The 24,493-nt window shown below is 41.1% G+C and overlaps 1 protein-coding gene across 2 annotated transcripts; it reads right to left on the bottom strand.

Annotated features, from left to right (window-relative positions):
- Positions 1-383: 383 nt before the first annotated feature.
- On the bottom strand, positions 384-24,273 carry LOC113107795 (DDB1- and CUL4-associated factor 1-like). 2 transcript variants are annotated; one of them, XM_026270515.1, is made up of 25 exons: positions 24,082-24,273; positions 23,234-23,353; positions 21,708-21,784; positions 21,546-21,619; positions 21,186-21,299; positions 20,965-21,102; positions 20,342-20,848; positions 19,246-19,347; positions 18,516-18,674; positions 18,262-18,441; positions 16,363-16,572; positions 15,993-16,162; positions 13,310-13,434; positions 9,180-10,245; positions 8,162-8,380; positions 7,799-7,997; positions 7,515-7,597; positions 7,325-7,409; positions 6,767-7,000; positions 6,536-6,629; positions 5,574-5,678; positions 5,297-5,370; positions 5,014-5,106; positions 4,174-4,471; positions 384-1,358 (listed from the first exon to the last, which is right to left on the bottom strand). In XM_026270515.1, the coding sequence occupies exons 2-25, from the start codon at positions 23,347-23,349 to the stop codon at positions 1,300-1,302; spliced, it is 4,581 nt and encodes a 1,526-aa protein (XP_026126300.1). In that variant the 5' UTR covers positions 23,350-23,353; positions 24,082-24,273; the 3' UTR covers positions 384-1,299. The 2 variants fall into 2 exon arrangements, with proteins under 2 accessions (XP_026126300.1, XP_026126301.1); XM_026270516.1 differs by having other exon boundaries at positions 384-1,355.
- Between the last annotated feature and the right edge of the window lie 220 nt (positions 24,274-24,493).

Below are 24,493 nucleotides of genomic sequence, written 5' to 3'. Positions count from 1 at the left end.
TGGAAAAAATATGCTTCGTAGAGAAAATCCACCTCCTTTTTGTTTGTGTTGACCCAAGGATGTGCAATCTTTGTGCAAACAGATGAAATGGAAGAGGGAAAACACAAATTATAGAAAGATCTCCAGGACTGATTTGAGAGGCACTGGTTAGGGGCAACTGAGATCCTTTCTGCTCGTGCTAAAGAGTGCCGCATCAGGTGATGCAGACTATGTCTACGTTTGTTAATACGACAGGTGAGAAGAAACTGAGTCCATAGCACCTTAAAACAAGTTAAAACCACATCAGGCAAACAGGTTTTAAAGGTAGTATTGTCAGATGCATGGTGAACAGAGTTTGATGACCGTGACAGCTTTGTTATCGGAGGGATGTCTCTAAAAAACAGTAACAATTTACTCTGGTTTATTGTAATAACATTCATAGTAAAAATATTTTTAATACAATTTGTACATAATGTTGCCTTAGATCTTTAATTTTGGAAAGGCATGAACAAAAAATTCAACCATAAAGTAAATGGAGGCTGTACACAGATGCTTAAAAATGTTTAACTTTTTATGAAATGAGGTTTAAGAAGCAAACGGGTGCAACTACAAGTGCAACGGTTCACTTCCTCCAAAAGAGCAGCGAACGCTGCAGATCTGAGCACAGGTCCGAGGTCCCACAGGCCTTTAGTCCTTTACGTGAATTTAGACATCAACGGAAATTATTGCTAATTAAATGTGGTGCAACATCTTCAATTCAATCAGTCAGCTGAAAAAATAGGCCTTAAAAGAGCTTTCTTGGGAAATTAAACCAAAGCAATGGCTAACAAAACTATCATTCAAAAAGCAAAGATGGATGAACTAGATGTCTAAGCAACTAGATTTTCAGATGAATCAAACTCAAGAGATCAGATGAGGAGTGGTGGGCAGGTCAAAGGTCAATGACATACACATCTGCACACGCAAACAGTGCATCCAGTGAATCAGAGCTACCCAGAACTCCTCTAGACAGTGGTCAACCAACACAAGAAAACACGCAAGACGTTGAAAAGACTCGAAATCTATCAGTACACCTTCTTCAAAAATGGTCAGATGTTCCAAGAGGGCAACGCTGTAGAAGGAACTTTACCAAAACAAACATCAGACAAGTTACATTGGTTTTAGGCGAGATGTCCTCATATAAAACAATGTGTTGTTTACAATTTTCCAGCAAGTCCATACATGTTATTTTCAGGACCATCCACACCACAACCTGACTCTCAGATCTTCTCACTGAGCTTCAAGACTGCTTGAACACTTCCACTGCGGTTTTGGGAAGGATCACTCGTTCAGGGAAAGGATGATGTCATCTTCCAGGTCAGAGTTATCAGAGCTGTCTGCTACAGGAAGAAGAGAACAACATTTCAGACAGCACAGGTGAAAAAGCTGACAGTAATGAAAGAAAAAGAACATGCAAGGAATTACATGACACAAACATTTAGTCATGGCCAATAGCAAACAGCTGCTTTAACTGTATAACCTGTCAATGTCAGAGTCTGCTCTGATAATCGATTAGAATCGGTGTCCATCAACACCTGCTGGAGGCCAAAGTGAAGAATGAATGTTCTCTCGATAGCACTGCACTCATCTGCTTCATCAGGACGGACAAAACACAAAACTAAACCTTTCAGCCGCAGTGCTTTGAGGGAAGCATTCGCAGGAGTGTTTAGCAATATATCACGTGGCTTTTTCAATCATCAGCAATGACCAGTTTTTCTGAAGTGCAGTACAGTGCCATGTTTGTAAAATCCGAACACATTATTCTCTGAGTGTACACACACCGGTGTCTTCATTTGATGTATGTGTTGGTGTTTTTAGAATCGAGCGAGTGAGCGCGTGTGAAAGCACAAAGCTGGGCAGAGTATGTATCCGTTTAACAGAAAAGCTCTGATATCTGTAAAACCGCAAACATGAACGCTCGCATAAGTGTCTTGTACAGCAGTCGGTAATGTTTTGGCTGCACTTTTCTCAACAAAAATAGTTTATGTAGTGAAACTACATTTTAGTCTTTTTTCATCAACAATATTGCATGTTTATTTAGTTTGTTATCTGAATATCATCTTGTCATCGCCTCGTTTTCGACAGGGGAAAAACTCTTTGACGAACATTTTGTCATTTTTTGTTAACGAAATCGCACCTTTATCATCCAATCTATTGTTGGTCATATTTCAGTGACATTTCCCATGCAAACGTCGCCCATCGTTCACGGTCATCAGTGATGAGATGCATAAAGAGCAGTATCAACCCAGACAGCTTTTCTGTTGGTCAACACGGACAATTCACCTGAACAACTCCAACACGACTGAGATCTTTCTTTGCCCTCACACACAAACTTCTGATGTGATCACACAAATTCCCATTGCAATGACTTAATTTAGCTCATTCAGTTATCATAGATCAATGGTATGCATGAGCGCAGTTTAAATTTGATGGCGCCGAGAATCATTGCGGAGAATCCCTCGACACTCAAAAAAAATACAAATAAAACTTGTATGAAAACATGTAAATTGCACATAATGCAGTTTTTTAATTAACTTATAAATAATACAATTTATAAGCTATTTGTTAAAATACAATCAATTACACAATGGCTGTCATAGCGTGTTTCATAACAGATTCATTTAAACATACTGTAATAATTAAGACGAACAAGTTTAGTCAAATAGAACGAGGAAATGGTGTAACATTTCTCTCTAGACTTAATTTCTCTGGTGAACTAATGAGCTGTGCACACTGATGACTTGCTGAGGTCAATTAAATGCTCGGTGACATTATATTTCCTCGCTGTATTGTTGATGTCTTTCTGCAGTTAACACTGAATGAACAATTACACGAGGCATGAGACGTTCAGTCATCAGCGGTTAACACCTGGACGCAAAGCATGCAATGACTGTGACAACTTTAACATCTGAAAGGATACTATGACAAAGTTATTGCTTTCTTTATTCAAACTGATTTTCTTTTTCATGAATAGATGGTTGACCTGAAGAATGAAAGCTGTATCATACACTTGGAAAATGATGAGTTATATCACTGCTTATGGACACTAGGGGTGTGATAATGAACTTAGCTCATGAGAGGAGACAAAATACTGATACTTGGTTCACTAGAACAATACAATATTTTAATACTACTTTAAAAAAACATTTGTCTTTTAATTACAAAAAGTAAAACAACGCAGTTTTATTTAGAAATATTTTAACTAATCTAGGGCTGTAACTAATCATTATTTTGGTAATCGATTAATCTTCTGATTATTTCGACAACTGAGTGATCTGATATTTATTAGTAACACAAACAGACCAAAGTGAAAACCAGGCTTTAGTATGACTATTTATATATAAACTAATGATGAGGCAATAATAACTGGCTTAAAATATCAAAAACAATAATTACATGGTTTTATTGAACAACACTGTTAAAATAATACTACTTCTATACATGATAGGAACATAACCAACTTAAGTACATTATGAATTATAACAAATACCTGGAGATGGCACCAACAGCCTGGAGACGTTTCTCTTTACAGCTTGATGAAATGATGTTTAAATCAATAACGTTTTAATATTTGGCCACATGTAAACTCAAAGGTCTATAAATGATTAACGTTCACAAATCTAGTGAGATAATGCACACTGATGAACGTTAAGCAATTCAAAATGAATGTAAGTTACCATCAACAGATCACGGGGAAGAGGACCTTTCCAAATATCCCGGTTAATTAGTTGTGTCGATCATATGATTCTTATGGAGAGGACATGATTACTCTGAGCGGTTTACAATGTTTTCCTGTATAAATATGCTTTAGATGCACATCTCTGACCATTCGGGCCTGGCAGCTTTCTGTCATGTTTCTTCATTCATCAGGGATTGGATACTATTATGTGTCTGGTGTTTAGAAGAGCTAAATATTCTGATCTAGTAATGTTAGTTTGGTTGAGAGTGAAAGCTAAGCTCCTCTCATAAAACTGGTTAGCAAACTCACGGACTTGAAAGTGAGATCAACTAGTTGTTTTTAAATGTAGGATTTAGTGTTTTTGTCCACAGCTCATTAGCTCACAATAAATGAAGAGCATTTACCACAATATTAGACGGTTAGGTTTCATTTCACTCGTCTATGTATGTGTGGTGTGTGCGTGTTGTCAAACTCACTGTTGTCTAGAACAAGCTCCACATCTCGCTCATTGTCATCAGAATCCTCATCATCATCATCATCGTCGTCGTCGTCATCATCATCATCGTCGTCATCATCATCATCGTCATCATCTGCCTCTTCATCCAGCAGGCGAGCCACCTCCTCATCATCAGACGGAGAGAAGTCCTGCTCTCCATCCTCCTCTTCCTCTCCGTTGTTCTCGTTCTCCAGCTCTGCCAGCAGCGGGTCTGTATCGATGTCATCCATGTCATCATCAGAGTCATCGTCATCTTCATCGTCCTGATCGTCCTCCTCCTGAGTCAAACAAACGTTTACAGTGATCTGAACTCATTCCTGACCTCCAGGAGATCTATCAAGATTAACGGTGTTCGAGCGGGTCGCACGGATGCTAGCTGTGTAGCACCTGTTCCCTTCTGAGCAATCCCCGGGTCAGAAGTAACACTAAACTCTTCACTTTAACATCGCTTCAGGCAGATCTTAATCGGTCAAAAGGTTTGTTTTTTTGTTTTTTTTTAGACATGCCAAATGTTCATTTTAGAACGGTCATAAACTAAAATGAATATTAGTATAAAAACACTTGAGTTTCTTTTTCAGTGCACGTGTAGTTCTCACTGTATAACTCGAAAGAAGACACTAGTGTCTCCTGTAGAGATGCTTTACAGCTTTCATAAATGATTATACTGCCTTACTGAATTAATATAAATATACAATACATCAACTATATAAATACATGTGACTTGAACATTTTTGTTCATTTATATTTAATGGCTCATTGTTGAGAAGACTTCCCAGACACACAGACAGCTCCAAATAAACGCTGTTTGCCTCAGTCTCACCTGATCCTCCTCATCCTCTTCCTCCTCCGCGAGTCTCTGGCGCCCGACCTCATACAGCCGACACACAGTGTCCATATTTATTGAGTCCTGATTCTGTTACACATGTTCACATTGAACACCAAACAGAGATAAATATGGCATGGATGTAGAGTTCAATCAAGTGTAGAATTGTAGCTTCACACAATTTTGTTCACTTTTGTTGAACTTAAGACTAAACTGATTTAAAAGCACAATGTCCTTGAGTTGAGGTAATATTGAGATATTTAAAAAAAGCACAGCGTACCTCAATGACAGCCAGATAGCAGTCTTTAGTGTCTGTGCACAGGTCAAAAATGTTCCTCTTCACATCGATGGTGGCTGAGAAAGCAAGCAGACCATCATCAGCATCAGCATGTGACGTGCTACTAATCACAGCAGTTTAATACTGGTCTCTCGGTTGTGTGACAGTAAGGGCATATCTTACAGGAAGCATCAATCTGCTTATTTCTTAGAGAGAGAGAGACTTAGATACTAAATATTTGCAGCTTTTACAAAAGATGAAGATAGAAACAGAGTCATACCGATGGGTTTATAATCGGTGGCATCGAAGGTCCTGAAGGACGAGCCGAATGGACTCTTCATCTGCTGCTCCATCATATCATCCTCATCATCAGCCTGCAACATGGCTACAACACACTCCAGAACATCAACCAAATATACAATACCTCCACACATAACAGCCATTTCATTAAAAGCAATAGAGCATGCGATTGTGCAGAATAAAGCACTGCGAAGAGCAAGTCAGACCCAAGACCAGTGCATTCATTCATTCATCATTCACTGAAAACAATGAATTGGTATTTGAGGCATGGTGCTTCTCCAGCGTGCAACCACTTTGAGTGATTGGCAAAAAGGCCCTTTGTAAGAGAAGAGGTGTGGAGCTGGGAGAACAACTGAAACACTCCACCAATCAGGGCTGAAGTCTGCAACCTAAACCACTCTCAGACCAAGAGAAACAAGACTCTAGTCTGATGAACTGTTTAGCCAATAGCGTCATCTCTGGAGGAAACAGGTCACTGCTCATCCCTATCCAATGGTGAAAGACTGAAGCATCAAGTTGTGGGGAGTTTTTCAGCGAATTACAAAGATATTTGCAATGAAAGGCTGGTCCAGACTGGGCCAAAAGCCAGAGCCCAGACTCAAACCAAGACAAACAAGTCCTGGAACTGTCCACAGACCTTTGCCAACCAGACAAGACAAGGGTCTGAGACGATCTGCAGAGACCAACGGCAGAAATATCCCCAGATCCATGATTGCAAAAGAAGCTCACAAATAATCAAGGCTGTGGAAGTTAAGGGTCTGAATACTTATGTCAATATATTTGTTTGTTTGTAAAGTTATCACAAATCTGGTTTCTGCTTCGTCATTATGGAGCATGGAGTGTAGATGGATGTCATTTAAATTAATGCAAAGCATAATAGCATAAACAAACTGAGAGAATAAAAGGAAAAGGAAGTGATGTGAATGCATTGTGTCGTCTCACCTCCATAAATGACCGTTCCATTGTTGTTGAAGACAATCCTACACTGATCGAGCGCTGGTACTGTGTGAAGAAGATGAAACGTCCTCAAATCCCACTGGAGCGCCAGTTAAAGAAAACCCCTTCAGGAAGAGGTTCACCCACCCAGCATTAATTAACCAACTAGTTAACTAAGAGCTCATTAACAACAACAGAAGAATCAGACACAATATCTCCACTATCAGAGAAGGATACGATCTCTGTGTTGATGATGACCTCTAATCCATTGGGATGGAAGACACCGCTGATGTTCATGTTGAACTTGTCAAACTTATGGATGGCCTGAGAGGTGCGGACGTCCCACATGACCCCGTCGTTCAGGACCAGGTCATCCGTGGGGTTGAACGTGGCACAGTTACGCTTGTAGTTGTTGGCTAGGTCAGGGTTATTGAGAGTCAGGAGCTTCTGTCCAGACTGGATGTCATATATCTGCAGAAATACACCGATGCATGAGAAAGACTAGATTTTGATCACATATTGCGGTCAAAGTTACATATACCATTCAGGATCTTGATCATTTTAAAAAAAAATTTATCATAAAAATTGCATGCTTCATGTTATTTTCATTATTATTTTTTTTTAATTAATTTATTCATTTATTAAATGAATTATAATGTATTTATTATTAGGTTATAATTATATGATTTTTCATTTATTTTCATGTTATTATGCTCTTTTTTGTGTTGATTTTGATTGCTTCCATTCCATGAATGAAAGGCAAGTGTTAAAGGTAATGGTAAAAAGGAGACTTGCATGTGCGATGTGTTCTTTTGTCCCGATGACTCTGTCCTGAGAGAGTTTGCTGAACTCCACATAATGATCATCCAGGAATGAATGCCTACAAATAAATGAGTTCAATTAAAAAAATAAAAATAAAGACAATTTATTAATTTATCAATTAATTTAACAATTAGTGAAGTGCTTATTGGGTGAGTGGACTCACTTCATGATGAATACAGACTTCATTCCCCACAGCGCTGATAAGGGATAACTCCAGGAAGCGGAGGTCAACAACAGGGAGCCGTCCTGACACAGAGGAACAAAACATCAGCATCTACATCAATCTGAGATGGGTCAGAGCAGCTCTCTTCACATTCAGTTACAACACCATCACCAGATGTGCATCGATCTCTGCATCAAACTCTGCCCTACATGGACACCAAACACCCCTACAGACTGCCTGCTGTAACATCCCCAGATTCACATGCAGTATTAGTGTGTGTTTACTCTGGAGGGCTCCAGGTGTGTGATGGCGGAGCTGTGGCAGCTGTAGCTGGCTTCCTCCTGTCCACTGAACACATTGTAGAGCTTGAGCTGCCCGGTACACGTGCCCAGCATCAGGAAACGCTCTCGCGCTGAGAACGCACAACACATGAAGCCGCTCTCATCCTCCTCAGCCTCCCTGAACACCGAGATCGGCCGGAACCTGGACACAGGGTCACACACAGCACTCCATTAACAAGACACACTCCAGATGGGGAAAATACCAGATGACACACATAGGGAAGAGCTGTTCTTGGCTACTGACTTGATACTACAGTGTTACTCATATATTCAGACCTGAACTCACAGTTCTGCCTTTAACTGTACCTGCTGAAGATGAGATGCCGGTCAAAACAGCCTCCATCGACCCCGCCGTATTTGGGGTAGACGACCCTGCGTGTGTGGCGAGGAGTGAAGTTGGTGGGAGCCTGGCGTCTCTGCTTGGACTCTGGGCACTGGTGCGGTGTGAAGAGGCTGAAGGGAGGACAGGTGGTCACCGGGTTCTTGCAGCGGGCGTGCTGCTCTCGCAAATACTCTGTTATGATACTGCACACAACAACACATGATACAGTTATGATGATATGGAAACAAAGTCATTTTACACATTGCTTCTAGTGTCTAGTGCCAACCGTTCATGACGTGTCTTCATTCAAGATCAACAAATTAGACTGATAGAGTCGCTGTTCAGTAACATACCGCTGATAAGAACAATTACTTAGTTACATAAAAAAATAAAATAAAATAAAAAACGTTTTGTTCTTCTTATGGTTTCTTGCGTGTGTGAGAATCATTTACCATACTTGATGTGCTCCATGCATTCAAATAATAAAAGGCTAAATTAAATCTGCTCCTCATATGAACTGATCTCCTTGTGTTTTTCAGAAGACCTGGATTAAACGACATGATTCATATGAGTATCTTAGCTTTACAATGTTTTTCTGAACGTTTTGCATGCATGGACTTTCAACGGAGGGACAAAGTGATGCGAGGATATTAAAAATAACTTCATGAATGTAAAAAAAAAAAAAAAAACATTTTCAACACTTTTCATTTTCGGGTTAACACTTTAAGCAGATTGTGTTTTTTTTACTAAGACACATCAGATGAAGCATTTAATGATTCCTATACATGCATTTAAGGAAACCTTTTGTTTACGACTACCGTATTTTCGGACTATGAGTCGCCTCAGTTCATTATTCAAAGTTTCTGATTACCAGCAAGGGCAGTCATGGGTTGCATAAACTCATCAAGGCATCAAGGAACAGCATGCTTTTGCAGTACAATACAAACAAAACAAAAAAATAGCATATGGGTATAAGCCCAGTGTGAATGAAGGGAAGCACACCTGTCTAGAGAAGGTGGAGAAGGCAGGTGTCTGTCCAGCTGCTTTTTCATGGCCGGACTCTGGCTGAACGCACCATGATCTGATTTCTGCCTCAGTACTTTTGGCTTCTTCCCTCCCGCAGCTGCACAGGGCGACGGCCGCTCCCGCGAGAACAAGATGCGTCCTATGAGCGGAGAGCCATTACTGTGGTGAGACACTGCCGGAGGTGCAGGGGGCGGAGCCTGTGAGGTGGAGGGGCGGGGCTGGTGATGAGGAAGCGCATGGGGGGTGTGGCCTCCCAGACGGGCCGTGACTCCGTTAGTGAGCCGGGGAGTCCGTGGGATGCCAGCGGCAGGAGAAGGAGATGTCGCGACAGTAACGGGAGTGAACGGTGGCACGCTAGCGTGAGCCAGAGCATGCAGCCCCATGGGCAGCTCGGCTTCTTTCGTCAGTGCTGTCGCTGTGTCCGTGAGTCCTTTAGATAACAGATGATTCCGAATAAGCAACAGAAGCTCCTTCTCTGGAAACGAAATGCGCGACTGTGCCACAACGCTAGCCCGCTGCAGCCGCGCCAGGGACACATCTGTGCCGATCAACAAGGGCTTTCCTGACACTCGCTCTATGAGTTCTGCTGCATATTTGCAGAAGCGCACATGCTCGCTGCGCTTGTCCTGAAGCACAGGCTCTTTCATCAGCTGCTGGATCTGTCCGCTGCTGAACAGGGGAAGCTTGCTGATGATCTGTCGTACCGCGGCGCTACGTGCTAACCCAACTAAAGCTTTGCACGCCAGAGCACGGATCTGATCGGCATCGGTGATGGGCATCTTGATGGTGAGCAGGGACAGCAGGACTTTAATGCCATTGTTGGACTGAACCACGTTCCACATCTTGGCCAGGACGCTCTCGCTGGCGCGATGGGTCTGCGGCAGACGGCGGCGCGGAGTGCCCGAGATGAACTTGCCGATGCTAGAGACGCGTTTGTCTGGAGCGCAGACGCAGTTTATGATCACCTGCAGGGCTGACTTCTGGATTTCTGCATCACTTACAAATACTTCACCCTCTGCGACGACCAGCACGATGCTCATACCTGAATATACAGAGAAACAAATGTTAATGATAAATCCCCTGTTATGTTTGTACTGGCTACTGTATACAGGCCACCATACAGACTTTATTAAAGAGTTTGGTGATTTTACATCCGAGTTAGTTCTGGCTGCAGGTAAAGTTTTAATAGTTGTTGATTTTAATATCCATGTTGATAATGAAAAAGATGCATTGGGATCAGCATCTATAGACATTCTGAACTCTATTGGTGTTAGACAACATGTTTCAGGACCTACTCATTGTCGAAATCATACTCTAGATTTAATACTGTCACATGGAATTGATGTTGATAGTGTTGAAATTATGCAGCCAAGTGATGATATCTCAGATCATTATTTAGTTCTGTGCAAACTTCTTATAGCCAAAATTTTAAATTCTACTTCTTGTTACAAGTATGGAAGAACCATCACTTCTACCACAAAAGACTGCTTTTTAAGTTATCTTCCTGATGTATCCAAATTCCTTAGCATATCCAAAACCTCAGAACAACTTGATGATGTAACAGAAACTATGGACTCTCTCTTTTCTAGCACTTTAAATACAGTTGCTCCTTTACACTTAAGGAAGGTTAAGGAAAACAGTTTGACACCATGGTATAATGAGCATACTCGCACCCTAAAGAGAGCAGCCCGAAAAATGGAGCGCAGCTGGAGGAAAACAAAACTAGAGGTATTTTGTATTGCTTGGCGGGAAAGTAACCTATCCTACAAAAAAGCATTAAAATCTGCTAGATCTGATTACTTTTCTTCTCTTTTAGAAGTGTTCTATGGAAGTGTTGACAGTTGACAGTCTATGCGTTTGACATAATTGACCACAACATTCTTTTGCATAGACTTGAACACTTTGTTGGCATCAGTGGAAGTGCATTAGCATGGTTTAAATCGTACTTATATGACCGCCATCAGTTCGTAGCAGTGAATGAAGCTGTATCATACAGAAGTGCAGTATGGAGTACATCAAGGCTCAGTACTAGGGCCGCTACTCTTCACGCTTTATATGTTACCCTTGGGAGATATCATCAGGAAACATGGTGTTAGCTTTCACTGTTATGCTGATGATACTCAGCTCTATATTTCTTCACGGCCCGGTGAAACACACCAATTTGAAAAACTAATGGAATGCATAGTCGATATAAAAAACTGGATGACAAGTAATTTCTTACTGCTAAATTCAGAAAAAACAGAGGTGTTAATTATAGGACCTAAAAACTCTGCTTGTAATAACCTAGAACACTGTCTAAGACTTGATGGATGCTGTGTCAATTCTTCGTCATCAGTTAGGAACCTAGGTGTGCTATTTGATCGCAATCTTTCCTTAGAAAGCCAAGTTTCTAGCATTTGTAAAACTGCATTTTTCCATCTCAAAAATATATCTAAATTATGGCCTATGCTCTCAATGTCAAATGCAGAAATGTTAATCCATGCATTTATGAGCTCAAGGTTAGATTATTGTAATGCTTTATTGGGTGGTTGTTCTGCACGCTTGGTAAACAAACTACAGCTAGTCCAAAATGCAGCAGCAAGAGTTCTTACTAGAACCAGGAAGTATGACGATATTAGCCCGGTCCTGTCAACATTGCACTGGCTCCATATCATACATCGTATAGATTTTAAAATATTGCTTATTACTTATAAAGCCCTGAATGGTTTAGCACCTCAGTATTTGAATGAGCTCCTTTTACATTATAATCCTCTACGTCCGCTACGCGCCTAAACTCTGGAATAACCTACCTAACATTTTTCGAGAGGCAGACACACTCTTGCAGTTTAAATCTAGATTTAAGACCCATCTCTTTAACCTGGCTTACACATAACACACTAATATGCTTCTAATATCCAAATCCATTAAAGGATTTTTAGGCTGCATTAATTAGGTAAACCGGAACCGGGAACACTTCCCATAACACCCAATGTACTTGCTACATCATTAGAAGAATGGCATCTACGCTAATATTTGTCTGTTTCTCTCTTGTTCCGAGGTCACCGTAGCCACCAGATCCAGTCTGTATCCATATCAGAGGGTCACTGCAGTCGCCCGGATCCAGTACGTATCCAGACCAGATGGTGGATCAGCACCTAGAAAGGACCTCTACATCCCTGAAAGACAGCGGAGACCAGGACAACTAGAGCCCAGATACAGATCCCCTGTAAAGACCTTGTCTCAGAGGAGCACCAGGACAAGACCACAGGAAACAGATGATTCTTCTGCACAATCTGACTTTGCTGCAGCCTGGAATTGAACTACTGGTTTCGTCTGGTCAGAGGAGAACTGGCCCCCCAACTGAGCCTGGTTTCTCCCAAGGTTTTTTTCTCCATTCTGTCACCGATGGAGTTTCGGTTCCTTGCCGCTGTCACCTCTGGCTTGCTTAGTTGGGGTCACTTCATCTACAGCGATATCATTGACTTGATTGCAAATAAATGCACAGACACTATTTAACTGAACAGAGATGACATCACTGAATTCAATGATGAACTGCCTTTAACTATCATTCTGCATTATTGACACACTGTTTTCCTAATGAATGTTGTTCAGTTGCTTTGACGCAATGTATTTTGTTTAAAGTGCTATATAAATAAAGGTGACTTGTATTCACTATATAAATCTGTACTGATATTCTTCAGTGTACCAGTATATCAAGACATAAGAACTAGAGGTCAACAGACATTGGATTTTGATGATAGGATAATGCATTTAAAGAAAGACAAAAAGCACATTATTATTCTATAATGAATGTGTTAAATTACTTCATATTAAGGCACAGACAGAAGCTATGAGAGCTTGTATTGAATTAAGTGCCAGATACAGTGTAATCAATATATCAAAATATTTTATGCATATTTATTTAATGTGGGACTTTTAATTATAAACGACCCTGAAATACACCAGGACTTACGAAACACTGCTTCATTTAAAAGCAAGATTGAAACCGATAATGACCAGGAGTTAAGCACACTCTCTTCAAATGCCATTAAACTAGACAATCTTATTCAGGGAGATCATTATAAATATGTTAAGGTTAACTAACTCCAGCATAAGCAGATTCTCACCAACAGTGGAGATGGTTGAGCCATTCTCATCCAGCACAGCAACGTTCTCCGACAACAGCAGCTGCGTTTTAGGAATGACTGTCAAAATGCTCAAGATATCCAAAGCGTACCTCACCGTGTCAGCCCTGAAACACACATTACCCCCAAAACATAAGTAAACTTAGTACTTGTTCTCTATACCAAACAAACTAAATTATTTCTATTGTACAATTACAACTACAATACATGATGCTTTGAAATTGAGGTTTTAAATACAATTTTGATTATACAAACCCGATTCCAAAAAAGTTGGGACACTGTACAAATTATGAGTAAAATAAAGGAATTGAATAATTTACAAATCTCATAATCTTATATTTTATTCACAATAGAATATAGATAACATCAAATGTTGAAAGTGAGACATTTTGAAATGTCATGCCAAATATTGACTCATTTTGGATTTCATGAGAGCTACACATTCCAAAAAAGTTGGGACAGGTAGCAAGAAGAGGGTGGAATAGTTACATGAACATATAAGGAACAGCTGGAGGACCAATTAGCAACTTATTAGGTCAATTGGCAACATAATTGGGTATAAAAAGAGCCTCTCAGAGTGGCAGTGTCTCCCAGAAGTCAAGATGGGCAGAGGATCACCATTTCCCCAAATGCTGCGGTGAAAAATAGTGGAGCAATATCAGAAAGGAGTTTCTCAGAGAAAAATTGCAAAGAGTTTGAAGTTATCATCATCTGCATAATGATAATGATGCATAATATCATCCAAAGATTCAGAGAATCTGGAACAATCTCTGTGCGTAAGGGTCAAGGCAGGAAAACCATACTGGATGCCCGTGATCTTCAGGCCCTTAGAAGGCACTGCATCACATACAGGAATGATACTGTAATGGAGATCACAACATGGGCTCAGGAATACTTCCAGAAAACATTGTCTGTTAACACAATCCATCGTGCCATTCACTGTTGCTGTCTAAAACTCTATAGGTCAAAAAAGAATCCATATCTAAACATGATCCAGAAGCGCAGGTGTTTTCTCTGGGCCAAGGCTCATTTAAAATGGACCGTGGCAAAGTGGAAAACTGTTCTGTGGTCAGACGAATCAAAATGAGAAGTTCTTTTTGGAAAACTGGGATGCCATGTCATCCGGACTAAAGAGGACAAGGATAACCCAAGTTGTTATCAGCGCTCAGTTCAGAAGCTGCATCTCTGATGGTATGGGGTTGCATGAGTGTGTGTGGCATGGGCAGCTTACACATCTGGAAAGATGAGCATCATCAATGCTGAAAGATATATCCAAGTTCTAGAACAACATATGCTCCCATCCAGACGTCATCTCTTTCAGGGAAGACCTTGCATTTTCCAACATGATAATGCCAGACCACATACTGCATCAATTACAACATCATGGCTGTGTAGAAGAAGGATCCGGGGACTGAAATGACCAGCCTGCAGTCCAGATCTTTCACCCATAGAAAACATTTGGTGCATCATAAAGAGGAAGATGTGACAAAGAAGACCTAAGACAGTTGAGTAACTAGAAGCCTGTATTAGACAAGAATGGGACAACATTCCTATTCCTAAACTTGAGACACTTGTCTCCTCATTCCCCAGACGTTTGCAGACTGTTATAAAAAGAAGAGGTTATGACACACAGTGCTAAACATGGCCTTGTCCATCTTTTTTGAGATGTGTTGATGCCATGAAATTTAAGATCAACTTAATTTTCCCTTAAAATTATATATTTTCTCAGTTTAAACATTTAGCATGTCATCATTGTTGTATTCTGAATAAAATATTGAAATTTGAAACTTCCACATCATTGCATTCGGTTTTTATTCACAATGTATACAGTGTCCCAACTTTTTTGGAAACGGGTTTGTACAAATAAGAAATGTTGAATGGAAAATACATACTTTTAAACATACAAAACGCACCAGCAGGTGAGGGTAAGACACTTAAAGAGCAGGTCATATGGTGTTTTTTTTTTTTTTTAAAGCAAAGTTCTTAATCAAAAAGGTGTATGATAAAGATATTGTCTCTCAAAAGAGAGTCGACTCAGAGAGGCCTTAACGAGTCGTTGTATTCTTGAATCTTTTGACTGTTACCAGTAAACGTCACTGGGTAAAACATTAGCATAATCCTGCCCACACACACTTCTGCTATTAGTGTGTTTACATCATGTTGAGAAGAAGCTGTGTTTAAGGACACCACAGAAACACAATTCAAACCTTCTGTAGAGTGCATGTCATTTTATCAAGGACTGCTTCTCTAATCTCAGATTGGTGAACTATATTATTGTTTTATGTAAAAGTGCTTCGTCAATGGTAGCGCTGGCTAACTGGCTCAAGGAGACCTCTCTGTGCCAATCACAACAGGCCTGGCCAGCTGACCAATCAGAGCAGAGTAGGCTTACGGAAGGGAGGGGTTTGCACCAAACTTGCTAGGAACGAGTCCTTTTTTAATCAATGGCAAATGACTCTAATATTAAATGTATATTCTGAGAAAATGACAATGTTTTCTGACCTTAGATGCATTTATTAGGACACTTTAAAATACCATATGACCTGCTCTTTAATGAGTGAGTCACTGAATCATTCAATTAACTGATTCGTTGAAAACAAAATGAGTTTTTGCACCAGGGAAACTTTGCAGATCACGTGTCGCCCGCACACCCGGAGGTCCTCACCTGCCGTAGTATGTTCTCCAGTCGCAGGCGATAGAAATGAGCTGCAGAAGCAGCTGCACACAGGACAGTTTGTGGAAGACCTCGGCTGGCTCCCAGTACAGACGTGCTGGTCCAAACTCAATCAGGAACTCCACCATCTCCACCACCTGCTCATGGGTGTAGGAGCAAGCCTACAAACATATCAACAGAGAAAGAAAACATAACACATCGCAAACCTACCTACAACCAAGCACAGATACAGTACATCCCATATTCAGCTTACCAAGCAGGGCTTTGCCTTTCCACAAGACTTTAACCACACAAACAAACCATACGCAACACATCCAGGGTTTAAATCTACTGCAGACTGTAAGGATGTAGACAGATGTACCTTGTAATATGGCTGCGGGTGAATCAGCGCTCCTCCCTCTGTGCGCTGCAGTGATTGTTTGACCTGCTCCACTTTAATGCCCAGGTGAGCCTCAAAATACCTGCGCAGCGCCATGCAGGTGTGTTTGGCAGTCTGTCTGCTAGAGAAGATCTCATCATCGCTCAACAGCGCCCCCTGGTCCTCCGGGTTCAAGATCTCCAGAGTGCTAATCTACAAACACACACACCCTGAGAGGAGGACAGAGTACTAAACACTGCCAAAACATACAAACTACAGCACGGATATTCAGTTATCTATTCATATTCATTCTAGTTCTGGGAAACAATTCAGTTTTAAACTGCTCCACAGTGGACATTACCACAAACGCCCAAATGACGGTACACTTCAGCTTTGTACACCCAAACATGAACTGGGACAAATTTTTAACCCTCCATTACTAGCAGCGAACTACATGAACGCTAACATTACAGGCGTGGTCTAATGCTAGTATTTGCTGTCACTCAGGATCTGTTCAGAGATGGAGACTGCCATCTAGCGGTCGGGAAATAAACTCAAAACAAAACAACTGCCATGAATCTTGTTTTTTTTTTATTATTATATATCGATATTCTGTTTTTTGAGAATCGATACAGTATCGCAAAACAAATATCGCGATACTCATGGGTATCAATATTCTCTTACAACCCTATCTAAAAAGTGCTCAATAAGGTGTCCAGCTTTAAGCTGTGTGTCCTGTTATTGTTTTAAGCAGAGCACTTTTATTATGTAGTAGAAATCTGAACTTGGTAGCTCAGGACGCAGCTCCGCTCATATCATGACCATCCCATAGTTATCAGTGAACACCAGGCCTCCAAACAGCCTCTACACCCGCTCCTCTTCAGAGATACACCACCCATACATTACAGTTCTGTCATCGTTACTCACCCTCGTGTGCTTTATAAACAACACCAGAGCCCACTGACTTCCACTGCATGTTCAAAACATAAATCTAACATTTCTTCAAATTAGGGCTGCTCGATTATGACAAAAATCATAAATCACAATTATTTCTGGTCAATATTGTAATCACGATTATGAGTGGGCCAACTTTAACTCATTAGTAAGAAACTAAAAAGTCCTCAAAAATCTAAAATAATTGTCAGTAATACACACAAAAAAGCAAATACAATAAATTAAAAAAAAAGAAACAAATAGTGCTTTAAGATTTTATGCAAGTATTCAGCTAACAACTACTACAGAAATGAAATGATCTAATGTCAAATAAAACAGCAGTCTTCACTAAGAATTAAAATGTGTTTCTAATTAAAGCTAATAAAGTCCTTCAGTCAAAAGCCTTCATCTATTGTTGTTTGATTAATATTAAGCACACAGTCGGCAGCAGAAATATTAGGCTGCTGTCACTTTAAGAGCCAACTCAGGATTCCAACTTACTATTACACACATTTTAATTCTGAAATGGTTTCATTCACTTAAGACATAACAGATGAGGGTTGACGTGAATAATAATCACCAAGTGCCACATTTCTGAGTGTATTTGACTGTTTAGGTGCACACCTTAAGCTAAAAGTTGACTTTACTCGTCTGAGTTCTGTTCGGTCTCGGAGCGCACGCACAGAAAACCTCCTGAGCAACAGCGCAACTTTTAAAACATCAATAAATCAAATTATCTTTAATAAATCAAGCAAGAGCCATTTTGAGAAAGTCACGTTACATGATATTTCTGATTTGCAGGTGAAATAAATAAGGCTTTTATGGAGGAGTGAAACACCGCTGGGCATGAGTAAATGACAACACAATGTTTCTGGTTGGAGGATCTCTTTAACCCTTGTTTCGTCTTTCTCATTCAGGCCTCTGTGAAGCATGATCCCTGCTCAAAGAAGAAGAAGAAGAAGTGCCTACCAGGTTGACGAGGCGGCGCAGGCCGTCCTGCTTGTCGAAGAGATCGAGCACGGCTCTGAAGGAGAAACAGATGGAGAAGAACATGGTGGCGTGACAGCAGCCGGAGGCGTGAGAGCACTCCAGGAGCCACAGCGTGTAGCTCACCACCTCGGCCAGCAGCGAGTGAGGCAGCATGCACACCTGACACACACACACACAGCAGTGAGACACAGGACAGCTCTGGCGGTCATCACCGTATCAGGACAGCATCTCACCCGCTCCATGGCGTCCTGGTTGTAGGCCAGATAATAGAGGCACAGCGAGACCCCGGTGGCAGCCATGGAGGGGCGCGGGATCTCCAGCAGCTTCGGCACTCCACCGTGAGCAACAAACTCAGCCGCAAACTTCTTATGAAGGAGGAGAGACGCAAGATACTGAAAGACAGAGAAGAGAGAGAATGGGTACATATGCATGTGTCCGATACCCAGGAAATGTGTCAGCAAGATAATTCAGTGTTTCTGCAATACCCATCAAAACTCACATATGGGCACACATTCACTATTAACAGATCTGGCTTAATAAACTACTCATTTACTGCTTATTGACAGTTATTCATATGTTTAGGTAATATGTAGGATTAAGAAATCTAGAATAATCATGCATTAAGATGTGCTTTAGAAGTACTGATACACAACCAATATGCTAGTAACTAGCCTAGCTAATAGTGACTAATGTTGTAAGTGTTACCGTAAATATACCACATTTGATAACAATAAGTCAGCACCAAAGGCTGTTTTTACAGCTACAACATGTTTCAGACTCTTTCTGCAGTTTCAGCTGTACAGAGCCCTTCACACACACACACACACACACACACACACACACACACACACACACACACTGTTCTCTAACTCATCTGCAGAATAAATCATGAGGTTTTCATGAGCCTGAGAAACACGGAGTCATGTGTGTCCACACGTCTGAGCTGTAGTGTGTGTGTGATACCTTCAGGGCTTCAAACGTGAGCTGAACGTCATTCGTCTGTTTCAGGTCCATGTAGTGCATCAGCAGCTCACGAGCACCAAGCTGCATGAAGACAGCCAACAACTGCACACACACACACACACACACACACACACACACACACAATATATATTATCAAGTGTAAAGACGCCATAACGCATGAATGAATCAATGGCGGATGCCCTGTTTGGTTTACACAAGGCCGGACGACGCTCGTGGTGTTTTCAGCCTCTGTCGTCTCACTATGATGATGGGAATACACTCATTTCTATCTTAAGCTGCTCTGAGAGTCACTTCATTAGCATTTTCGTTTTAACAGTAAACATCTGTTCTGCAGCACTTTGCTAAAAAATAAAAGGGTTTTTAATTTGATTAGGATAAATAAATAAATAAAAAATCGTATGCTTACATCTGAGTACAAGAAAAATTAAGAAGAAAAATTAATATGGCCCTAAAAAAATTTTATTAAAATATCAATATCCGAATCAATACCAAGCCCTACTTTTTATGATGGACTTCTTTTAGACGACTGAGAAATAACACCCTTTTGTTTTTTTTTGTTTTTTGTTTTTTTTTAAGTACACTCTATATATATATATATATATATATATATATATATATATATATATATATATATATATATATATATATATATAGTGTGCTTTAAAAAAAAATGCTTTTGTATCTTTTTTTTAATCAGCATCTGCACCAAATTGTATATTTTTGCATAGAAATGAGCTCTATATTCTTGCTATATCATAAAATGTATAAGCCACGAATGCCTGATGTAACAAATACATACTTATACTTTTATATTTTCTGGGACTTAATATAAAATGTTCAATTTAAAATGAATATATATATATATATATATATATATATATATATATATATATTGTGAATTCATATGTCAGGCTTTGCCTGGTTATGATCATGAAAAAGATCATGTGTGCAGTTCATTTACAGTTAAGTAATGAAGACAGTTATATGTATATATATGCCGTTATATAACAGAGTCATTTGTGTAGCATGTATCCCAGCACTGCTCCTGCTGTATGTGGCAGTGAAGGGACGTTACCTCCTGGTACTCTCCCAGCGGGGTCAGGTACTGCAGGATGAGGCGCTGCTCTATGCCAGCTGTGAGCGGGTACAGGTGGTAGTTGTTTCCGATCACCCAGGGGCTCATCTCGGTCCAGCTGCTGTTGGACAGCTCACTGAAGCTGCGCTCCGGCTCTGGCACAGAGAAGTTCAGCTTCTGCTTCACTTTACCACCGTTCTCCTTCTTCCTCCAGTCCCTCAAGCCCTCCACGGGGCCGTCGGTCTCGTCCAGCTCTAACGGGACGGCTGCGGCGGGCTTCATCAGCCCCTTCATGCCCGTGTTATACCTCCCCACGCTCCTGGCAGCAGACACGGGCTGCAGCTCAGCGTCAGACTCCTGTTTCTCTGTGAGAGTGAAGTCTCCGTCCACCGCCTCCTCGTCCAGCGGCAGCAGAGGAGCCAGACGGACGCTCGGACGCTTACTGTCCTTCCTGCTCTCCGCATCCTTGTCCTGAAGCTCCCTCAGTCTCTGCAGCATTAGAGGAACCTGCCGCACACAGATCCATTATTAACCTTCCAAAACAAGTGTGTTACTGCCACTCATTCAGATCCGTATCTCATGCAGATGTATCGTGGCGTCTAAGAGTTGTGAAACGTTCTCACCAGGACAGAGTTTTCCTCGCGGTAGTTAGCGGCGATGTCCTGGTTCTCCATGGCTCCGGCCAGCAGACCTGTGGCGTAGATTCGGAGGGGCTGCTCGGCCTCCTGCGCCCATTTAAACAAGCGCTCCACGATGCCCTCCTGTCACACACACACACACAGAGATGTGAGGACACACGACCCATGATCTGCTCCTGTAGAGATGAACACAGGGCTCAGCGCACCTTCTCCTGAAAGACCACGGCCGTCTCCAGACCAGGCATGATGTTCAGCAGCAGTCTGCACGCAGCCGTGTTCAGAGACACCTCACGACTGCTCATCACATACGAGTTCACCAGCTGAGACAGCACAGACACACCAAATCATTTAAATCAAACAACAAAACAGAGGAAACCACTTCTAGACTCCTTTAAAGGATAAGACTAGTGACTGCAGAGGGACTTCAAGCAGTCCTTTATTTACTGAAGTCCTGAATGACATCAATAATTTACTTTCCAAACGGTATTCGGTAACTGAAGACACAACCAAATCTTCACGTGTTTAGTTACACAGACTGTATGATTGTACAATCTCATCCATCTTACCGCATTCATGAAATCATCATTCTTGAACAGGATTTTCAGCAGGTGTCCCAGCATGCACTCTGGGTCGGCCCGCCCTTCAGAGCAAACGGAGAACAGTGGAGGTTATTATCTGTGTATCTGGGAGAGCACACGGTGATGAGGGAAGTGTGAGCACATGATCACCTGGATGACGGTCATCAAACGGGTCCGGATCAGCCTTGTGATACTCCTCCGTCTCCCGCTCAACAAGATCCGAAATCCTGCAGAGAGTAACACACGGATCACGACTGACACCAGTTCAGTTCTTCTGAACGGATTCTCACACCTGACATTAGGAAGCAACAGAAATGAGGGACTCCAGGTGTAGAAATAATCCATCAGTGCAGAAAAATAACGGCTTCATGCCAAGAATCATAGCAGAAGCAACAGAGGAAAATAAATACAATAGAACTAGTTAAATAAACTGCGTTTTTCAGGTAGGTCTGAAAAGTTTTCTTGTACAGAAATATAATACTCAAATGTAAAATAACTCTGCATAGTCTTCACTGCATTCCTTTTTGATTAAAACAAAAGTTTTAAAAGAGTTTAAAAATGTCCCAGTATGGGTTTTGTCCTAAATTTATATCAATATCATAAAGCAACAGTGCTGTATTTTTTCCCAAAGTCTGCACAATCCCAAATGTGATACTGATGTTTTACAATAGTTTAATAACAAAAAGTTAATATTGTGTTATATTACAGACACAATATTTGAAATATGGTATGTTCTGCTCAATTTTGCAAACACAAAAATGAATTAATGGGTTTAAACAAATCAAGTGAGTCCCATTCAAACCGTTTGAACAAATCGAAAAACTAAATTTTGCTTTATTATTTACCCGTTATTTTCATCGTTATTTTCACAACATATTTTATTATTTTACACAGTAAAAAATACGTGACTAATTTTAATATCTGTTTAATCTGATAATTAATGCAAAAGAATAGCAATATACATGGCTGCTCATAGACAGATAATGATTTATGCTGCAGATCTTTCACAAAACAAATAAACAGATAAAAACACACATGAGCGCAAACAGCAATCTTTTATTTAAGGCAAACCTAGCATAATTATATTACGTTGAATTGTACAGTTAGTTATAAATTATGTTATCAAATAAAGTTAATAAAACATGCTTTATCAGAAATCTCTGTTTCGTATGTAAGTTTCCCTTACAGTCAATGCGAGCGTCGCAAGACCGGTAATAAGTACGCACACACTCGCGTCGCTGAAGCTCACCGGCGCCATCTTGTGCACCTAGCCCATTTGACATGAACCGAGAGAAATGAACCAAGAGAAAACATTACCGTCTCCAGACACCAGAGGGCGCTCTGTGCTGCTCAGTTCTCCTGTAGTCTACACTGAACACATAGAGCGCCCTCTGGCGGCTGGAGACGGTAATGTGAACTCTTGGTTCTTGGTTCTAAATATTATGTGACGTATAGTCAAGTGCCACTTATATGTTTTTTCCTCGTCATGACGTATTTTTGGACTGATTCGACCTTTACTTAGGTACGACTTATAGTCCCAAAAATAGGGTAATATAATTTAAAACACAGCCCATATTATCACGGTTGTGTGTAAACAGTAAAGATTAATGTAAGGTGTGGTGACAGGAGTTTAAGTGTTGATGTGAGGTCACAGCTGATGCAGGAGTGTTTCTCACTTGGTCAGTAGGTTGAGCAGGTCATTAGTGCCTCCCTGCTGTTCTCTCTCCCACTGCTCCAGCAGAGAAGTCAGCTCCGCTTTAGAGTCCACACCACCCTCACCGGCAGACGCCATCCGCCTGAACACACACACAGAGACAGAGACACACACACACAGAGAGAGAGAGAGAGCGAGAGAGAGAGACACACACACAGAGAGAGAGACACACACACACACACAGAGAGAGAGAGAGAGAGAGACACACACACAGAGAGAGAGAGAGAGAGAGACACACACACACACACACAGAGAGAGAGAGAGAGAGAGAGAGAGACACACACACACACACACACAGAGAGAGACAGACAGACACACACAGACAGACACACAGAGAGACAGACACACACACACACGATGACATGCTGAAAAACAACTCAGTGCTTCTTGTGCTGAGCTACTCTACTGTTGACTCTACCTGACAGGAATATGACTACAACGAAGTGAAGAGTGAAGGAGTGATTTCTCAGAATCCACTAATATTCCTGTGATTAATCTGAATAAATCAATCAATGTATTAATAAGTTACTTATTACATGGTTTTGTGCGTCAGAAGTTGAACATCGCACGGAAAGCGAGCGTCTGTCCAGTGAGCACAACGCTACAGAAACACTTCATTCAGTGAGTACAGAGTGTATATGGAGTGTTTACAGAGAGATTACAGTATACATGTATCACCATGCGCTTCCTACACTCACATTTAATGAACCGTACATTAAAATGGTACATAAACTCAACCAACCCTGCATGTAAACAGTGTTTATGATGTCATGTGTCACTAAGTGTGGATCTGAGCACGCGACAACTCACCTTTAGCGCACACAAACACAGCGCCGCTTAATCAATAACAGCTCTAAATCGCGATACGAGCAACAGATATGTGTCACTGGCTGTTATAACCACAGGAATAACGCCGCTGAAGACCTCATGTCACTCGTGTGTGTCTTTAGCAATGTGCTGCAACTTTGTGATGGCGTTCTGTGAAAACGTCATCACCCGGCGACGACAGGAACGCGTCAATGACGTCAGGCCCAGTACCAATTGTGGAAGGCCAACGGGGCCAATAGTCTATGAAAGGCCATGAGGGTCAAATACACGTGAATTTTAACGCGTCAACAACACGTTAAATACGTCTATTTCACGCGTAAACAACACGCATTTAACGCGTTAAATACGTGTTGTTTACGCGTGAACAATCAGCGCGTATTTTACATGTATTTCA

Source organism: Carassius auratus, chromosome 8, assembly GCF_003368295.1.
Source record: "Carassius auratus strain Wakin chromosome 8, ASM336829v1, whole genome shotgun sequence".
Lineage (NCBI taxonomy): Eukaryota > Metazoa > Chordata > Actinopteri > Cypriniformes > Cyprinidae > Carassius > Carassius auratus.
Note: the sequence above shows the minus strand (reverse complement) of the source record. Positions and strands in the feature narration are given on the sequence as shown.